Source organism: Onychomys torridus, chromosome 7, assembly GCF_903995425.1.
Source record: "Onychomys torridus chromosome 7, mOncTor1.1, whole genome shotgun sequence".
Taxonomy (NCBI): Eukaryota; Metazoa; Chordata; class Mammalia; order Rodentia; family Cricetidae; genus Onychomys; species Onychomys torridus.
The window spans coordinates 53,622,147-53,640,721 of record NC_050449.1 but is presented as its reverse complement, the minus strand read 5'-3'; the positions used below and the strand labels follow the sequence as shown (position 1 = coordinate 53,640,721).

The 18,575-nt window shown below is 44.1% G+C and overlaps 1 protein-coding gene across 2 annotated transcripts in view; it reads left to right on the top strand.

The window, feature by feature from the left end:
- Thsd4 (thrombospondin type 1 domain containing 4) overlaps nucleotides 1-18,575 on the top strand; it is a 564,519-nt gene that overhangs the window by 369,196 nt on the left and 176,748 nt on the right. The window contains exon 1 of one of the 2 annotated variants that reach the window (XM_036194379.1): nucleotides 4,334-4,405. The exons of the other annotated variant lie outside the window; for it this stretch is intronic. Within the exon in view, the coding sequence (XP_036050272.1) occupies nucleotides 4,334-4,405 (72 nt within the window). Of the gene's footprint in view, nucleotides 1-4,333; nucleotides 4,406-18,575 lie in introns of those variants that run through there. 2 annotated transcript variants of the gene reach the window in all.

The following is an 18,575-nucleotide window of genomic DNA, read 5'->3' as shown; positions in this document are numbered from 1 at the left end:
TGGCTAGACAGGATCTCTGTTTGATCCAACAGTGGTTTCAATAAAGAAGGGAGAGATTGGGAAGAACAGGGTCATCACCATCGTCAGCCTCTGGAATTACATCAGCAATGCTGTCCTACAAAATGACATCAGTCTTGGAGAAGTGACAACAAACAGGAGGAAGAATCATTTTTCAGGGACGCTGTTCTGTTTTTAGACCTGTTGAATTTGGGATACATCAGGGAAATCGACCTATGCCCTGGACAACTGGATCTGTGGGCCTGCAGGTCGGGTGGAAGTCCCGGCTGAAACTAGTCAGGGGCAGCAATGAGTATGTAAAGGGTGCTTGAGGACAAGCCTTGTAAACTAGGGAGCTGGCCCAAGGAGAGCAGCTGTAGACGGGAAATGGCCTGGAACACAGATATTTAGAAGCTCAGCCCCAGGAGGTGTCATGGAGACTGGAGGGTGTTCAGAAAAATGGTGGCAGTGTTGTCCTGCCATTCAGAGATGGGCTCTAGTAGTGGGGTGTGGATGTTAGGACCTGAACACTGTCCTTACCATCTACCCATTGTGCACATTGTATGGCATGGGACAAGTTAGCCCAACAATGCTGTTGTTAGAGTTAGATGAGACACAGCCCGAATGTTGCTGTGTCCACAGTGCTCGGAGAATGCCCATAATGAAAAGCAAACTAGGCAGGGCTGTCCAGGGAACTATGGAAGAAAGGGATTCGAAAAGGGCATGCCTGTCACTCCACTACAGTGGCTGGTATCAGAAGGTGGGAAATGACAGGCACTGGCCAGGGATGAAAGCAACCTGGTGTGTATCACATCACCTTTGTGTATTACGGGGAGAAATGTCAGTGGTGCAACCACCATGGAAAACAGTGTAGCTGATCCTCAACAAGTTAAACACGCAGGTAGGATACGCTGAAGAGGCAGTGTCAGGAGGGTCATGGGAGTCACCCTAGGATTCAGCAATTCTACTTTCAGATTTAGATCCATACAAACTGAAAGCAGGGATCCTAAAACATACTCATCCACCTGCATTCTTGGCAATGTTATTCACCATCGCAGAAGTATAAAATGCAGTATATCCATACAGTTGAATATTAATCAGCCTTAAAAAGGGATGATGTTTTGAGAGACGCCACAGCATAAGTAAATTCTAAAAACAGTACATGGTGTGAAATAAGTCAGCGAGAAAGGGACCAAGTGTGTCATCCCATGTCTGTGAGTAGACAGTCCTAAAGATGGAAGCTAGATTAGGGGTTGCCAAGGACCAAGGGGAGAGGGAAGTAGGGAGAGATGGTTTAATGCTTACATGATTCCTGTTAGGATGACAAAAAAGTTCTGGGAACAAATAGTGGTGAGGACTGACTGCACAGTATCACGAGTGTTTCCAATGCTGCTCAGTTGCATAATGAATGATGGTTAAATCTGAAGTTGGGTATCACTTACAAAGGGCATCATGGTTAGTGCTGCCAAGAAGTCTCAGGAGGGCTAAAAAACATGATCTCTTGTGCTTTGAGACAGAAGGGCCATTGGTACTATTTCCAGAGCTCCTGTGACAGGAGAGAGGAAACAGAAATCACCTTGCAGAATTGGAGAAACAGCCTCAGTTGGAAAGACTTGCCCTTAAAGCCTGAGAACGTGAGTTGGGATCCCCAGAACCCACATGTAAAGCCGAGTGCATTGACACAGCCTATAACCTCAGCGATGGTGAGATAGGAGGCAGAGACAGGCAGATTCCCAGAAGCTTGAGGGCTAGCCAGCCTGGCCTGCCAGGCAAAGTTCCAGGCCAATGAGAGACTATATGTGCAAAATTCCAGGCCAACGAGAGACTATATGTACCAAGAGACTATATGTTCAAAGTTCTAGGCCAACAAGAGACTGTATGTACAAAGAGACTATATGTGCAAAGTTCCAGGCCAATGAGAGACTATATGTACAGAGAGACTATATGTGCAAAGTTCCAGGCCAACGAGAGACTCTATGTACAGAGAGACTATATGTGCAAAGTTCCAGGCCAACGAGAGACTCTATGTACAGAGAGACTATATGTGCAAAGTTCCAGGCCAATGAGAGACTCTATGTACAGAGAGACTATATGTGCAAAGTTCCAGACCAATGAGAGACTCTATGTACAGAGAGACTATATGTGCAAAGTTCCAGGCCAATGAGAGACTCTATGTACAAAGAGACTATATGTGCAAAGTTCCAGGCCAATGAGAGACTCTATGTACAGAGAGACTATATGTGCAAAGTTCCAGGCCAATGAGAGACTCTATGTACAGAGAGACCATATGTGCAAAGTTCCAGGCCAACGAGAGACTGACTATATGTACAAGTCAAGTTTACTGTGACACAGCCACATCTATCGTGTGCTCATTCGTTATGATGGTAGTTAAGTAGCTGCCACAGAGACGACCATATGGTTTGCAAAACTGAAAATATTTACTGCCAAACCCTCTGCAGGGAATTTCCCAACCCCTGGCTAGGAAACATCCCTGGTCTTTTAAGGAGTTGGGCTGCACTTTGGCAGACCACTGAGTCAGTAACAGTGCCTCCTCTAATAGGAAGCAGAAAAGACACAGTGTGGACACATAACAATGAATGGGAAGAGAGAGGGTACAAAGGCAAAAATTAAAATCAGATAAACCCTACTGATTTCTTTCTTTCTCCTTGCTGCCTGCCTTGGTCACTATGGGCAAACTATAGCTTGAAGAATGATTGTTGAGGAGGTAAGAACGGATCAAGGGAATCCCAGGTGTCCTTGCCAGCAGAATGTATGGGAAGCAGAACGGTTATAAGTCCTGATCTCAGGCTCTGAATGACCACTAAAATGGAGTTTATGGATATGGGACCGTAGCATCCCCCTTTCTCTTACTCTCTGGCAAGAGGAATTCTAAGTGCTTTTCACCCAAGCCTTCCCAGAAGTCTCACTAGTAAATCATCATCACATGGCCCTTGATGCTCGGAGGTTGCAAACTGTAGTTGGGCTGAGTGGTTCCTCATTCATGCAGGGTTATGCCCAGAACCCTCAGCTTTCAAACATTTGTTATTTTACTTGCTGGGACTGAGTTTTGAACTTACATTAAAGCCAGGGTCTCTAGTACTTCTATGGCACAAACTACACCAAGTTGGATGCCAATGTGACCTATGTATCTTCCTAATCATTGGGTGACATTTCCCCATTTCACAGGAGGGACCACTAGAGCTCACTGGGCCTGATGTTGCCCTATTGTCCCTGGCCACCAAAACCCTCAGAATGCTTTTGTATGTCTTTGTGGGCAGAACCCAATCCTTGGTGGATTGCAACCCACTTTGGACCTTGACTCATACTAGGATAGAACAAAGCTGGTTTCTGGACTCAGCAGATCCCTGTGAGTCCCTGTGCTCCTCATGTCCACCAGTCCCACTCTGATGGTCACTCTGGGTCCACTAAAGTAGAGTCTTCTTTCTCCAAGAACATCCTGCATCCCACACATTCTTGACAGTATAACCACCCAGAGTTCACTTGTCTACACTTTACCACTTACTTTATATCCTCATCAATAATTCATTATACTGGTTTAGGCACAATGACCCAGAAATGCAGCAAGTGTGAGATACAGTGGCTTCCCCAGTCCCCATCCATTCATGCTCATGAGACAAGCAGGTGGCACTCTGGTGACTTCTATACTTTCCAGGCTGCCTTTGATAATGGAGTCTTTGCTAGATTTCTGCACCCATCAAATCAGATGGGAAGGAATGTAGAAGCTATCCACCCACCTCTTGACTTAGGACCAGTGAGGAAAAAAAGGAACTATATCCCAGAGAGGGCTGGCAACTGGTGTAGATCACACAGCCCTGCAGACTCAGACCCAGAGGTGAGAAGGCCCTGGGTCTCCTGGGTCTCCTGGGTCTCCAAGCTGCCAGCCTGCAGCTCCTGCTGCCGCAGCCCCCTGCCTCCGGCCTGCCTCAGTTGAGGAGGCAGAGCCACCCCGCTGCGTTAAGTGCTTACCTTGGAGCCCTTTTCATGAATGAGGCCAGATGCGGCCTCCACATTGATCATTTCTGCCCTCCCCTTTTCTGCTTTCTGTTAAAGGCAGCCCCCCAGCTTCCAGCTGGCTCCTGTCCCCTCCCCCAGCCAGGAGAAGTTATTACATGAAGAGATCAGCTTACCAGTTTTCTTCAGAGCAGAGGCTGAGCTCGGAGCGCGGGGTAGTACAGTGAGGGAAGGAGCCAGGGAACCAGCGCAGTGCCTACAGTCCAGGCTGGAATCCCAGAGCCACAAGTGCATCTGCTAGCGTTCGTTCGTTCGCGCTTGGCGGCCGGCTTCTCCTCCAGGGTAGCTCTGCTTCTGGGTAATAATGTTTGTCAGCTACCTGTTGTTAGCATTGTTCCACACTGAGACAGCAGTGTTAGCAAGACCTGGGGGAGAGGTAAGCCAAACCAAATACACTATCTTGTCAGAAGATATCTGTTTTTGTCTGCATTAAATGTCCCCTTCTATCTATGAAGAGGGAGCAGGGAATAGGTTCTTGGGGTGTGCAAAGATTAACGCTTTTTATGACTTTTTTAAGGCTTTTCTTACAGGGAAACTTTTCTTCTTGAAGGATCCTGTACTTTCTAAAATCTTGTACTGAGCCTGCCCATGCAGTTACCACCCTGGGGACCTGGCATGGCCTGGGTGACAGATACCTATGGTATGCCTGCTTCTGTCATTTGCAGGGGTATGGGGGGGGGTGGTGCATGTCAGATTCTAGTAGGGTCTATTACAGATGCAGGAATTGCCTTCAAGGCATTTTTCCTCCTGTGCCTCAGAGGGGATCTGCATGCGTGAGAGATTGCCTTTCTTTCCTGCCGTGCCCTGCTCTTCTCTTTCTTCGCTTTGATGTGCATGGGTAAACCTATGTTTCACTTTCTGTCATGAGTGTGGAGAGGGAAAGCGGCAGCCAGCAGGGGCTACAAGTGTGCCTTGGTCCGCCAGGAAAAGGAGGCATGTTTTAAGGTCCATGGGGACAGCTTCTTATTGGTCTAGCCCGTGTTTTTGCTGGGTATGTTTCTGAACATGACTGATGCCTCCAGGAGCCAGTTTTCATGCAGGCAGAGCTTGAAGTATTGATCACTGATCAGGGAGAAAGGAACATTGAGTGTCCCCACCCTGCCCTGCAAATGAGCCGGCACCAACCTTCCCTCTTCCTCCATTCCCTCACTACTAACTCTGAAGGAAAGCCTCGGAGACTGGAGCGATGTAAATACAACCTTTCTCCTGAACTCATCTTCCTCTTTGAAAAGCCTAGTGACTGTATATATCTTTTAAAAGGGCCGCGAAGCCACTTCCTGGCTTTGCCTTTTGTTCACCTTGTCGGGAGCCAAGTGAGTCCTGAGAGCTAATGTAATGGCTTTTCTCCCTTCCACGCTTAGGGTGTGCGCCCCAACCCATGCCCACACTGCAAGGCTGAGGCGGGTCCCGAGAGCTTTCAGCTCCTGGGTCATTTGTCCTAGGCTTTTCGCCTGGTAGTTACCCAAGCCCTCTGTGCTGGGGGTAGTCTCTGAGGGAACGGAGATGCCCAGTAGATTAGGAATGCTGGAAGCTGAAAGCAGACCATTGGCCTCTGCTTGGAGTTGAAGTTTGCAACTTCCCTGTTGATTTTTTACTGTGTGGAGTAAATGACAAATGAGCCCACCTCACTCAGCCCGGAGCACTTAAGCAGGCGAGAGGAAAGCTCATATGGAAAATATTTCTATCACCGCTGCCGACACATCTGGTCAGGGGAGACCTCCGTACTGAGCAAATCACAGCACTGTGGCAGCCCCTCCGCGGTGTGCCAATTACTCTTATTAACAGCCAGGCAGAAGGCAGGCTTCAGTTACCTGCCCACAATGGGCTCCTGGGGAGGGCCACTCAGGAATGCATGTCCTGGAGCCTCTTACACAGGCCAAGGGCTCTGCTTCACCTCACAGTCAGCAAAGCAGGGGGGAATGAAAGCGGAGCACATGTACAAGCACATCCTTACTTTGATGGTGTACAGAGAGTGTACAAACTGGCTTTGGAGTTCAGGTATGTATGCTGAAGCCGAGCAGCTAGAAAACCCAAAGAGAGGTAGCGAGATGCCTACTCTGCTACCCCTGGCACTGCACTGCTGTACCATAAAAAGACCTCCCTGTCCCTTTTCTTTATCTTAGTCATGTGTGCATGTAAGTGTGTGGATGTTTCTGTGCAATTGGCTTTGTAAATGCCTGCACAACTAGGTGATGGTATAATTAGGATGCCTTTTGCTTGTTGGAAGTGAAATGATGAGGAAGGGACGTGATTGGGTCCCCCATCCCTTAAAAGAGAATGTCATTTATATAGAGCTTTGAAGTATGTGGCATTTTATAGGAGCGTATTTTTTATTGCCATGTTACTTACAAACACATACCCATAAACATGGGGCGGCATCCTTAAGTCACCACAGTTCTCTTTCCTCCTGCCTGCCCACGGGTTTTCTTGCAGGTTCTAATTATCTTCCTTTTGCATGTTCCTTAAAACACATAGGAGGAAAGGAAGAAAGGGGAACAGGCATTGTCCCCCCAGGCTGCTGAGCCGGCTGTGTCCTCAGCCCAGGGCTGTGAGCCAAGCAACAGAGCTGGGACCAGTTTGCAGAACCAGTTGTCTTGGCTGTGAAGTCTTTCCAGATAAATGGGGGCCTGGAGGTCCACAGGTGGGGGAAGCAAGTGTGTGCAGAGAAAGTCTCAGGTGGCTGGCACTGTGGGCATAGGTACTTGTCATTCAAGGACAGAGCAACCTGGTATTAGGTCAGTGCATGAGTTGGAAAAAAGCTGTTGTTGCCTTTGTTTCTTGGTTGCCATGGCATTGAACTTAGAGCGTTTGGGTCACTAAAATGTCATTGCCCCCAACAAGATCAGAATAGTAGCCATGTATACTTGTACACAATGGTACATCCTCTGAAAGACTGTAAAACACTCGTTGAAGTCGGGCTGGACATTCAGTGCATTTTTTTAAAGTTTTGTATTTATTTGTCGGGGGGGGGGGGGGGGGGGGGGGGGTAGACATATGCACATGAGTGCAGTGCCTACAGGAGCCAGAAGAGGGCATCAGATCTCATGAAGCAGGAGTTACAGGTGGTTGTGAATCACCTGACATGGAGTGGGGTTCCAAACCCAGATATTCTGCAAGAGCAGAGGATCCTCTTAACTGCTGAACCATCTCTCCAGCCCTTGGTGTGATTTTAAAACATGCTTTCTTGGCATTTAGTCCCCTGTTTCTAATATTGGGCATGGAACCATGGCCCTTGCTCCTGTGAGGCAAGAACTCTACCCCTGCACCCCATTCCCGGCTGTTTTGCTACCTTTGTGAGTGTAGAAAGCATGCCAGGATGCAGTGTCTGTGTGGAGACAGAGGAGAGGGGGGCACTGCATGTTCTTCCTTATCCAACAAGACCAGTGAGATCCTGTTGTGTGAAGGGAGGAGGAAGTAAAGGCAACCAGAAGCCCGTAAGGGTCCGTGTACTGTGCTGAGACCATGTCAAAGGACGTTACATTAATTTTGGTAAAGCAATGTGGCAATACCTACCCAAATTAAAATATATATATATTTGGTCTGCTAATGGTTGCAGATTTTCCTTCTGTGGTGATGAAAATGTTTTGGAATTAGGTGGTGTTGGGGTAGTTGCACAAATTTGTGACTATACTAAAAACCCTTGATGGTTGCGCGCTCTCTCTCTCTCTCTCTCTCTCTCTCTCTCTCTCTCTCTCTCTCTCTTTCTCTTTGTGCTGGAGAATAAACCTAGAGCATCATGTATGGTAGATGTTTAACCTACCACTGAGCTACACTTCCAGCCCCAAATTACATGCTTTAAAGAGTGTGTGTGTGTGTGTGTGTGTGTGTGTGTGTGTGTGCGCGTGCGCACAGATAGGCATGCCTATGTGTGTATGGGTGTATGTGTGGAGGTCAGAGGTCAATGTCAAGCATCTTCCTCTCCCTCTACTGTACTTTTGTTATTTTAATTTTGAGATTATAATTTTCTTTAACTCTTACTGATTCTTTGTAGATTTCATATCATGCATTCTGACCCCTCTTATCTCCCTCCCCATACTATGGCATCTGCCCTCTGTCCTTGGGACCTCCCACCCAAATCAAAACCAAATTTAAAAGAAAAACCAAAAACCAAACAAAGCCAAAGAAGAAGAATCTGTTATAGAAGCTGTAGTGTGGCCTTTTGAGTCACACAGTTTACCCTTTAGTCCATTCATCTGGCAAGTGTTGTTCATGACCACAAGTCATTGGTCTGGCTGTAGGCCTCCGGTTTCTGCTACACCACCAATAATGGGGCTCCTCTCGGATATGCTGTTGTTGTCCTGTTACCATAGAGATCCTGCTGTTTGGGATCTATAAATTCATCCTCTTTACATGCTCCAACAGTTCATAGATTTGCTGGATGTTGAAGTGGACCAACAATAGCCCTGGTTCTGGGCCTGGGTGGTAGCTGGGTTGGTCAGACTGCTCACTTGCTTTCCCTCATCTTCACTACCTGGGGAGCCCTCCAGCTCTGCCTCAGAGAGCTCACCCAATGCAGCCTACAGCAAGGAGCAGGACCAGTTCTCCTGCTCTCTCAAATTGGGTCCCTCACACTCACATCACCAGGGGCAGCTCTTTTGTTTTGCCCAAGCAAGTTGCAGGGCCCACTCTCCTGATTGCTGTAAGGGGAATATGTGAGAGGGTGGGGTCAGTGTGCTGCCCAGGCTAACTGCAGGGCCGGCTCTCCTTGTGCTGCAGCTGGTGTGGGGCAGGGCTAGTTCTCCAACTCTAGTGACCCCAGGGTCAGCTCTCTTGTCTGCCACAGATAGCAAGGGACAGAGGAGGGAGGGCATCTTTTCTTCATCTGTGTCACCTCATGGCAGACGAAGGGGGCAGGGTCAGTTCTCCCACTCTCAGGCCCTCAGGGGCAGCTCATCTGTTTCCCTGACCACAGGGTCAGCTCTAGTGTGCTTCTCAGGTGAGGTGCATGCCTGTGATGAGGGGTGGGGCCATCTTTCCCAAGTGCAGGGGCAAGCTCTTCCAAGATCATAGTTTAATTACTTTTCTTCCTTCCCTTTCCTCCCTCCAAACCCTCCGACATACCCCTCCCTGCTTGCCTTCAAATTCATGACTTCTTTTTTTTTTCACTAATTTTTATTACGTGTGTGTGTGTGTGTGTGTGTGTGTACACATATATATTCCTCAATATAACATGTTGAGTCCATATGTTGTTACTTGTATGTATGTGTTCAGGGCTGACCATTTGGCACTGGACAGCCAGTTGGTGTGCTCTTCCCTGGGGAAGCCCACCTCTCCCACCCTCAGCTTTCCTCAGTTGCCCATAGTCCTTTGTGTAGGGTCGAGGCCTCATGGGCTTTTTTCCCTGTGCAGTTTGACATGTGCATTGGTGATATCCTTGTCTAGCTCTTAAAATTCTTTATTCTTTGAAAGTTTCACACATTATATAATACATATTGACCATACCCAGCCACCTCTACCTCCCTTCAGCTCCCCCTAGTGCCTTCCATCCCATCTGCTTCCAACTTGGTATCCTCTTTTTTTTTTTTTTTTTTCCGTTTTGTTTCCAATAACCTTGAGTCCAGTCAATGCTGCCTGTGTGCACATGGGCATGTAGCCCTCCACTGGGACAAGAACAACCTGCTAGCAGCCACATCCCCAAAGGAGAGTTGACTCTCCCTTCCTTGACAACCATCAATTGCCAGCTGCCCCCTAGGGGAAGGGCAGGCTCTCTCACTGAACCTGGAACCCACTGATTCAGCTAACCTGGCCGACCCATGAGCCCTTGAGATCCTGCTGCCTCTGCCTCTGCCTCTGCCTCTGCCTCTGCCTCTGCCTCTGCCTCTGCCTCTGCCTCTGCCTCTGCCTCTGCCTCTGCCTCTGCCTCTGCCTCTGCCTCTGCCTCTGCCTCTGCCTCCGCAGTGGGATTACAGGCACCTACCACCATGCCAGGCTTTTCAACATGGGTGCTGAACTCAAGTCCTCATGCTCTGCCAGGAAAGCACTTTACCGACTGAACCTTGTCCCCAGCCCCATTTTCAAGGTTCCTCTTGACCCTCAGTCTCTCTTTCTTCTCTCCTCATGTAAAGCTATGGTTCCCAGTTAGGCATCCTCCATCCAGAATCATCTGTATATGTTTATAAATGGAAGGCTGTGTGCATGTGTGTATGAGCACATGTGTGCCTTCAGTTCGTACATAATAACAGTTCTTCCTGTACTGACCTCTTCCTGCCTGTTAGCCTATTGCAATTGCAAGGATCTTCTAGAATGGTAAGTTGAGTCAGAACAATGGAAGTAAACAGTCTCAACTCCTTCCAGACTTGGCTGGGAGTGCTCCTAGTATTTCACTACTGAGCATGAGGTCTGCCAGATAGGCTAGGAAGATAATGCCGTCCAATTATAAGTTCCTATCCATGTTTTTATCAGGAATGGTTGTTGAATTTTATCAAACTTTGTTCACCTTCATCAAAGTACTCATGTACCTTTTTCCTCAGATGTGTTTACATAGTGATTCTATGTGGTCATGGACTGTCTGTGTTTTTACAGTTACCCGTCTACTGATTTGCTTGTTAGGTTTGATGTATTCATTACCTTTGCTACTTGACTTATGAATATTGCATTGTTATCTTTTATAAATCCATGCCATTGGCTTATGGCGATCTTTAATTGTGCTAGCCCAGAGTTTTATAAAATTCAAAAGGCTATCATCTGCTCACATGCTTTGAAATAGTTCAAACACCAGAGGAATTAACTTTTTTCTCAAAGGATTTTTAAAATGAATCATAAAACCACCAAGGCCTTTTGTAGAGGCATGGTCTTTTGAGTAGTTATGTGTTTAAAAAAATGACTCTTGTTCCTATAAAAGGTGCAGCACTTAATGTGTATAGGAGAAAATGCATACTGTGGAAGCAGATTGTAAAGCAGGATAATTAGCTGTGGACATTGCCTGGCTAGCAAAACCAGGCATTCCTAGCACTGTACACACTACCAGGTGTTCCCTACAGCCTGTCTTCTCTCCTTCAGACAAAAACATCACCTGGAAATGTATGGTTACCCTACCATTGCTTTTCAAACAATAATCACAGCTAATATGTATGTGGGGTAATAGTATACACCTATAATCCCAGTACTGGGGAGGCAGAAGCAGACAGATTTTTTTGAATACAAGAAAAGTCTGGTCTACATAGCAAGTTCCAGGACAGCTAGTACTACATAGTGAGACCCTATCTTAAATAATATAAAAATAGTGGTAGTAATAATTACATATATATATATATATATGTATATATGTATATATATGTGTGTGTATATATGTATATATATATAGAGAGAGAGAGAGGCCATATTACTTGATTTTGTTTAATTTTAAATTGTATAAACATGATCTTTTGACATTGTATTCAGCTTGATTTTTCACTTAACATGAATGGTACATGCAGCTATGGTTCTTTATCTTAGCTCAACATAGCTTGAGTATGCAGAACTTGCTATATGTAAATCTAGCATCATTCTTACTATAAATGCTTGTTTTTTTGAATTTAGGGGTTTTTTTCTGTGTACTAATGTTTTGCCTGCCATGTATATATGTGCACTGCATATGTGCCTGGTGCCCTCAAAGGACAGAAGAGGGCACTGGATCCCCTGGAATGGGAATTACAGATGATTATGAGCTACTGTGTGGGTGCTGGGACTCAAACCCAGGTCCTGTGTAAGAGCAGCAAATGCTCTTAACTAATGAGCCATGCCTCCAGCCTCAAATAATTGAGTTTTCTTATTTGTCTTCCTGCTATAAACATTCTGCTATGAATGTTCTGGAACATGTGTCTTCATAAAAATCAGCAAGAATTCCTGTAGCAGATGCCTACAAGTTTCATTGCTGGGTCATAGAGCATGCATTTGCTTACCATAAGATAATGGTCATAGAGCATGCATTTGCTTGGCATAAGATAATGGTCACAGAGCATGCATTTGCTTAGCATAAGACAATTCCAGGCTGGCTTCTGCAGTGATTGTATCTATTCTCATGTCTCCTAGAAGTGCAGGCAAATTCTCAAGGATGCATCATCTTCCCAATATTTGATGTTATAGAACAGGTTAATTTTACTGACGTGTTAGGTATAAAACAGTATCATTTGGAACTGGCATTTCTCTGACCATTAACTATTGCCATGTAACCTGTGTGTGTGTGCACAAACTGTCCATACTTCTTCTGCAAGATGTCTAGCTCTATCTCCTGGTTTTAATTTGATTTTTGCTATTTCAGCACCAAGTTAGGGGTTCATTACATAGTTGGATTATGAGTGCTTTGCTTGTTATATTTAAATATGCATGTTATTTGCTTGTAATGTTTTTCCTATAGCTCATATTAAAATTTTATAGTATTTTTGCCTTTACAATGGGTCTCAGTTTTAGTATGTTTAAATGTAAGCTTAATTTCTTTATGTTAATTATTTCTATTTCCTAAGAAATTATTTCTAAGGATATAGAGGTAATCTCTTACATTGTTTTCTAAAATTATCAAAGTCTTGCAAATCATATTTAAAAAAACATTGAAATTTATTTATCTACATGCGTTTGTATGTTGAGCATATTCCCCACCCATACTTCTCTGCCCTCCCTTTTCTCCCCTCTCCTCTCTCTTGTTGGTCTCCTCTGTCCCCTAGACAGTCACACACACACACACACACACACACACACACACACACACACACCACCCTGAGAACCACAAATGAAGGAAAACAAACTCTAGTAGGTTAATTCACTTAGTATGCTGATACACAGAACTGATTTTCCTAAGTTCTGTGAATAAAGATCTGTTTTCATTGTGTCCTTCACTGATAGGACCATTTATTGAATAGTCTCCTGTTCAGCATATCTACACCAAAAGTACAGTGCTACCTCTGTCCAGTATCAAGTTCTCATGTGTGTTTTCCTCAGTCTCTGTGTCCTCTGTTGACCACCTCTCTGCCTTTGCATTTATAACTACAGTTCTTAGTTCCTTGACTTTATAGCCAACCTCACTCTGTAGACCTGCCTCTCCATCTGGCTCTTGGGAGTTGTTGTCACTTTATGTCAATATTTGCTCTTCCTAATGAAATTTGGAGTGGTATTGTCAATTTTTCTTGAAAATCCCTTGGAGATTTTTGTCAGATTTATATTAAATCTGTAGCTCTGTATGAGGACACTGATATCACTTAAATATTGAGACATTCTATCTATGAACATAGTATATCCTTCACATTTGTTTATGTCTTTAAAGATTTTCAAGAAAATGTATTTTTTTAGTTTCTAAGTACATAATTATCTGTAAATAATGACCATTTTGCCTTTTTCAATTCTTATATGTTGCTACTGAAAACAGCTTACTATAATTTTTTGCTTGCACACTTTGTCAGTTTGATAATGCCTTTTTAAATCCTACTCTGTCAAGATAATGAACTTTTTATGACTAGGTATTGAATTTTTTTGAGACAAGTTCTCAATATATAGCCCTGGCTGGCCCATAATGCTTTCCATAGACCAGGCTGACCTTTTAACTCATAGATAACTGCCTAATTTGCCTCCCTAGTGCTGGGATTAAAGGCATGCTACTCCATCTCTGGCTTTAGGCATTGGATTTTATTTGATATTTTCTGTCTATTAATCTGTTAGTGTGAGAAATTGCTGTTTTGGTTATATCTGTGAGTCTTTAATGGCCGAGCCATCTCTCCAGCCCACATCTTGTAAGACCTCATATATGATGGTTATTTTTCACTCTTGTGTTTTAAAAAATTGACATGACCTGTGCATTATCTAATTAAAAAATAAGTAGGGAAAGTTGGCTCTGTTTTTCTAATCCCAATTTAACTTCTAACTTGATTATACTGTGGTCAGAAAATGTGATGTCTGTGATTCTGAGATGTTGAAAGTTGTTGCTTTATGGCTTGTTTTATGGACAGATTTTCTGTAAACATTATGAGAGTTATTTGAAGAAAATGTTCAGTTTGATGCATATTTATTTATAATTGAGTATTGGAGCTTTAAGATACTTTTATAGTTTTATGTAGGAGTTAAGAAGGTTGGAGAAATGTACTTGTTCATAATGAAGTATTAAGGGGTGTGTGTGTGCGTGTGTGCGTGTGTGCGTGTGTGCGTGTGTGTGTGTGTGTGTGTGTGTGTGTGTGTGTGTGTGTGTTGGCTGTCATTCCTCAGGAGCTATCCACCTTGTTGTCTGAGACAGAATTTTTCACTGGGACCTGGGGCTCAACAATTTAGAGATCCCCTGGCTTTGCCTCCCTAGCAATGAGGGTCCCTAAATTGTCAAGCCCTGGGTTCCAATGAAAGATTACCACTAAGCTCTGCTTTTTACATGGGAACCAAACTCAGGCTTCCCTGCCTATGTAACATGCATTTTACCAATTGAGCTACTTCACTGCTGGTCTGTTAAAATTTTCACTGATGCAATAATTGTACCTATTTGTGGGATACATACAATTTGTAATGAGCAGATCAAGATACTTGGTATATACATCCCCTCAAATATTTGTCTTTTCTTTGTGTTGGGCGTTTTCAAAATCCTTTCTATTAGCTATTTTGAATTATACGATTAATGTCAACCATAGCTATCCTACTGTGTTGCAGAATCTTAGAACTGTTCTTCCTATGCAATTACATTCCTGTCTCCATCAGCCAGCCTTCCTCCATCCCTTCCACCCCACCCTTCTAGCCTGTGAAAACCAGTATTCTATCTACTTTCATGAGATCCATTTTTAAGCTCGCACAGATAAGGCAGCCCTTGCCTCTTTGTACCTCGCTTGTTTCCATTAACATAATGTTTTCCAGTCCCATCCAAATTGCTGTAAATGGCAGCTTTCATTCCCTTTAGCTGAATAAATAATACTTCACTGTATATATATGCCACATTTCCCCTACCCATTCATCCATGGCTAAATACCTAGGTTAATTCCTTTTGTGAATAGTGCCACAATAAATAGGGATGTAAAGGCTGGAGAGATGATTCAGAGGTTAAGAGCACTGACTTCTCTTCTAAGGTCCTGAATTCAATTCCCAGCACCCACATGGTGGCTCACAACCATCTGTAATGAGATCTGGCGCCCTCTTCTGTACGTAATAAATAAATAAATAAATCTTTAAAATATATATATATATATATTTAAAGGGCTTGGGGATTTAGCTCAGTGGTAGAGCGCTTGCCTAGCAAGTACAAAGCCCTGGGTTTGGTCCTCAGCTCTGGCAAAAAGAAAATAAATAAATACATACATACATACATACATACATACATACATACATAGGGACGCTTTGATGTGTTCATTAAATCAAGGTTATAGATAAAATGGCTCATGCCTACTGTATCTTTACTAGTGTTTATGTGTCTTTGATAGTTGAAGGAAGCTTGTTGAGATCTCCCACCAGATTGTTTACTGGCCTGAAAAGGGATGGGCCATGGTCTCTGTTTCATGAGGCCGTCCTGTTCTTTGTGCTGAAGGCCACAGGTGTTCAGCAGCTCCTCCTTCTCATTGTACCAGTCGCTTCTGAGTTTAGAATGTTTCCATGTTTGCAGTGGTCTGTCTCAGTAGTCCCTTACACCGAGGTTTCTTGCCAACGTAAACTCTCACATCCAGAAATTCCTCAGAGATTTATCTGCTGACCACATCCTTTCTTGTTTTGTAGTTGTTGTTACATGTGTATTTTCCCTGCCACTCCCAGGGAAATTTTGAAAGGGAAGAGGAAGATAGATACCCTTGTCTGACCCTGTAAGATGTACGTGGGTCCTTTCCCCCCCTCCAAACAAAACTTTATTGGAGAAACAGTTTTTCTAGACTTCTGTTGTCTCATCTACAAAATAGGATGATGGTAATATTGATCTCAGTAGGTGTTCATATAATACAGTATAATGTAATAGTATAATTAATATCATGCCAGTGTTAGTAGGATGGTGTAGATGGACCATGGTAGACTACAAAGGCTTATGCAAATGTGAAGAGCGGCCTTCAGCATCTCCCTTTAACTTTCCCTTCCCACACTTGCACCATAGGAAAGTGGCCCATGTGGCCGAGCTAGCATGGGAAGCACAATTAAAATTCAGTTTGCACTTTTCCACACTATCGCTTGCCAACCAACTACTGGGCATGTTAGTACACAGTCCTGTGTTTTGAGGCTGGATGGACAGATGGCTCAGTTCATAAAATGTTTGCCTTCCAGCCGTGAAAGCCGAGTCCAATCCCCCCAACCCACATAAAAATGCCTGGTAGCAGGCTCTTGTAATCCCTGCCCTGGGAAGGTGGAGATTGACAGGAGGATCTCTGGGAGAGATGCTCCCCAACCCCCAATTCCCTGTACCCTGCCCATCAATGCCTGAGGCAGGTGGAAGAGCTGGCCCTGAGGTCATAAGAGCTGGAGAGCTGACCCTGCCTCGCATCTGCTGCAGCACTCTGGAGAGTGGCCCCTACACCTCCTCTGGGCAACATAGTAGAACTGTTCCTGAAGGTGTAGGTGTGGGAGAGCCAACTGTGAAGACAGGAAAGCCAGAGAACCGGCCCTGCCCCTTGCTCATAGCTGCAAGGGTGAACTACAGAACCAGAGTTATATATTGTCCCACCCCAACATTCACCCCATCTTGACCTGCTGGAGCACAGTGTGTGTGGGGGGGGTGTCAATCCACAACACAGGGCAGCAATGGGGTGTCCACAAAGAATCCTGGTGAGGGTCCAGTGTCGATAGTACAGCAGAGGCCACAGGCCTCAAACCAGACCAATGATTCTTTTTGATGAACTCCTGCATATAAAAATGTATGGATGGGGTTGGGGATTTAGCTCAGTGGTAGAGCACTTGCCTAGCAAGTACAAGGCCCTGGGTTCGATCCTCAGCTCAAAAAAAAAAAAAAAAAAAAAGTATGGATAAAGGGATTTACTGCATGACTCACTGCATCACACTGTAGCTTCCATGATGAGATTTTCCTCTTCTTCCTTCTTTCTGTTTCTTTCTTTTTTTCTCTTAAATTTTATTTTGTTTTATTTTGGGGTAGAGAGGGAGATGAGTAGAATTGGGAGGCATGATGTGAAAGACACAAAGAATAATTTTTTTTAAAGCAGCTTGAGGAGGGGGGGTTATCTGGCTTACAGGTTATGTTGATCAAGGGAAACCGAGGCAGGAACTCAGGGCAGGAACCTGGAGGTGATAACTAAAGCAGAAACCATGGAGGAGCACAAATTAATGGCTTGCTCAGCCTGATTTCTTATATAACCTGGAACCACCTGCCAGGTATACACCACTGCCCACAGAACTGAGCCCGCCTCTGTCAACCATTAGTCAAGAAAACGCCCCACAGACACAGGCCAGTGTGTCTCATTTGAAATGAAAACATTTCTCAATTGAAGTTCTCTTCTCAGATGACCCTGGAGGTGGTTATCAAACAAGTTGACAAAAAACTAACCAGTACACACCTGTGTATATACATGCATATACATACGTATTTACATATGTACACACTAGCCAGTACACACCTGTATATACATACACATGCATGCACATACATACATATTTACATATGTACACACTAGCCAGTACACACCTGTATATACATACACATGCATGCACATACATACATATTTACATATGTACACACTAGCCAGTACACACCTGTATATACATACACATGCATGCACATACATACATATTTACATATGTATGCACACACACACACACACACACACACACTATGCACACACATGCGTTTTAAAAAGTCGTGTTTTATAGATAAAAGTATTATTGTCTAAAAACAAACCCTACCATGGACCACTTTTCTTCTTTTTGTTTTCTTTACGTTAACTATTGACACTCATACTCAATTAGCCATTTCTCCTACTAAAAGATGTTTTGACTTAATCCTATTTGCTGATTCAGCCGATTATATAAATTTATTTACTTTAGCTTAGAAAGTTAATGTGAATCTGTAGAAAGAATGCTACAGTTTCAACACAGGCATGTTTAAAGGACAAAATGAGTATTTAATGTAAAACAGAGTGGTTTATATTAGAATATATTGAAGTTGGTCAACCTATATTTTTTTTCCTTATTTCTACATTCCCACAAAGCAAAATGAACAACTTTGAGTTATACCCAATGTCTATGTTTTTGAGTACTTTTGTGTATGGAAGGTTTCATGCTGTGTGTTAGAAGTACCTAAGGTAGACCTGAGTGACCTCCAAAGGTTGGCACTAAGAAGATGTTAGTGAGAGCTGTCTGTCATGTGAGCTACTCTAAATGGAAGGGTCAGGACCAGCCCTGCAAAGAAAACAGTATATGAGGTGGCATTGAGGAATGCTTCCAAGTGCCACAGGCAGATACTGAGGAGGCATCCTAAGCCTCAGGAACAATATGGACAAAGAAAGTATTGAGTCTGGGAAAGCAAGGGCATATTTAGACAATGGCAGTTTTGTGCCTCTTGGCTGGAACATTAAATACCCACAGGAGAAGATAATGCATGTAGGCTGGAGGACATGTTGTTCACAATACAACCTCAGCATTCTAAATAAAAAGGATTGAGGGGAGGTTTTTGTGGCCAAATATAC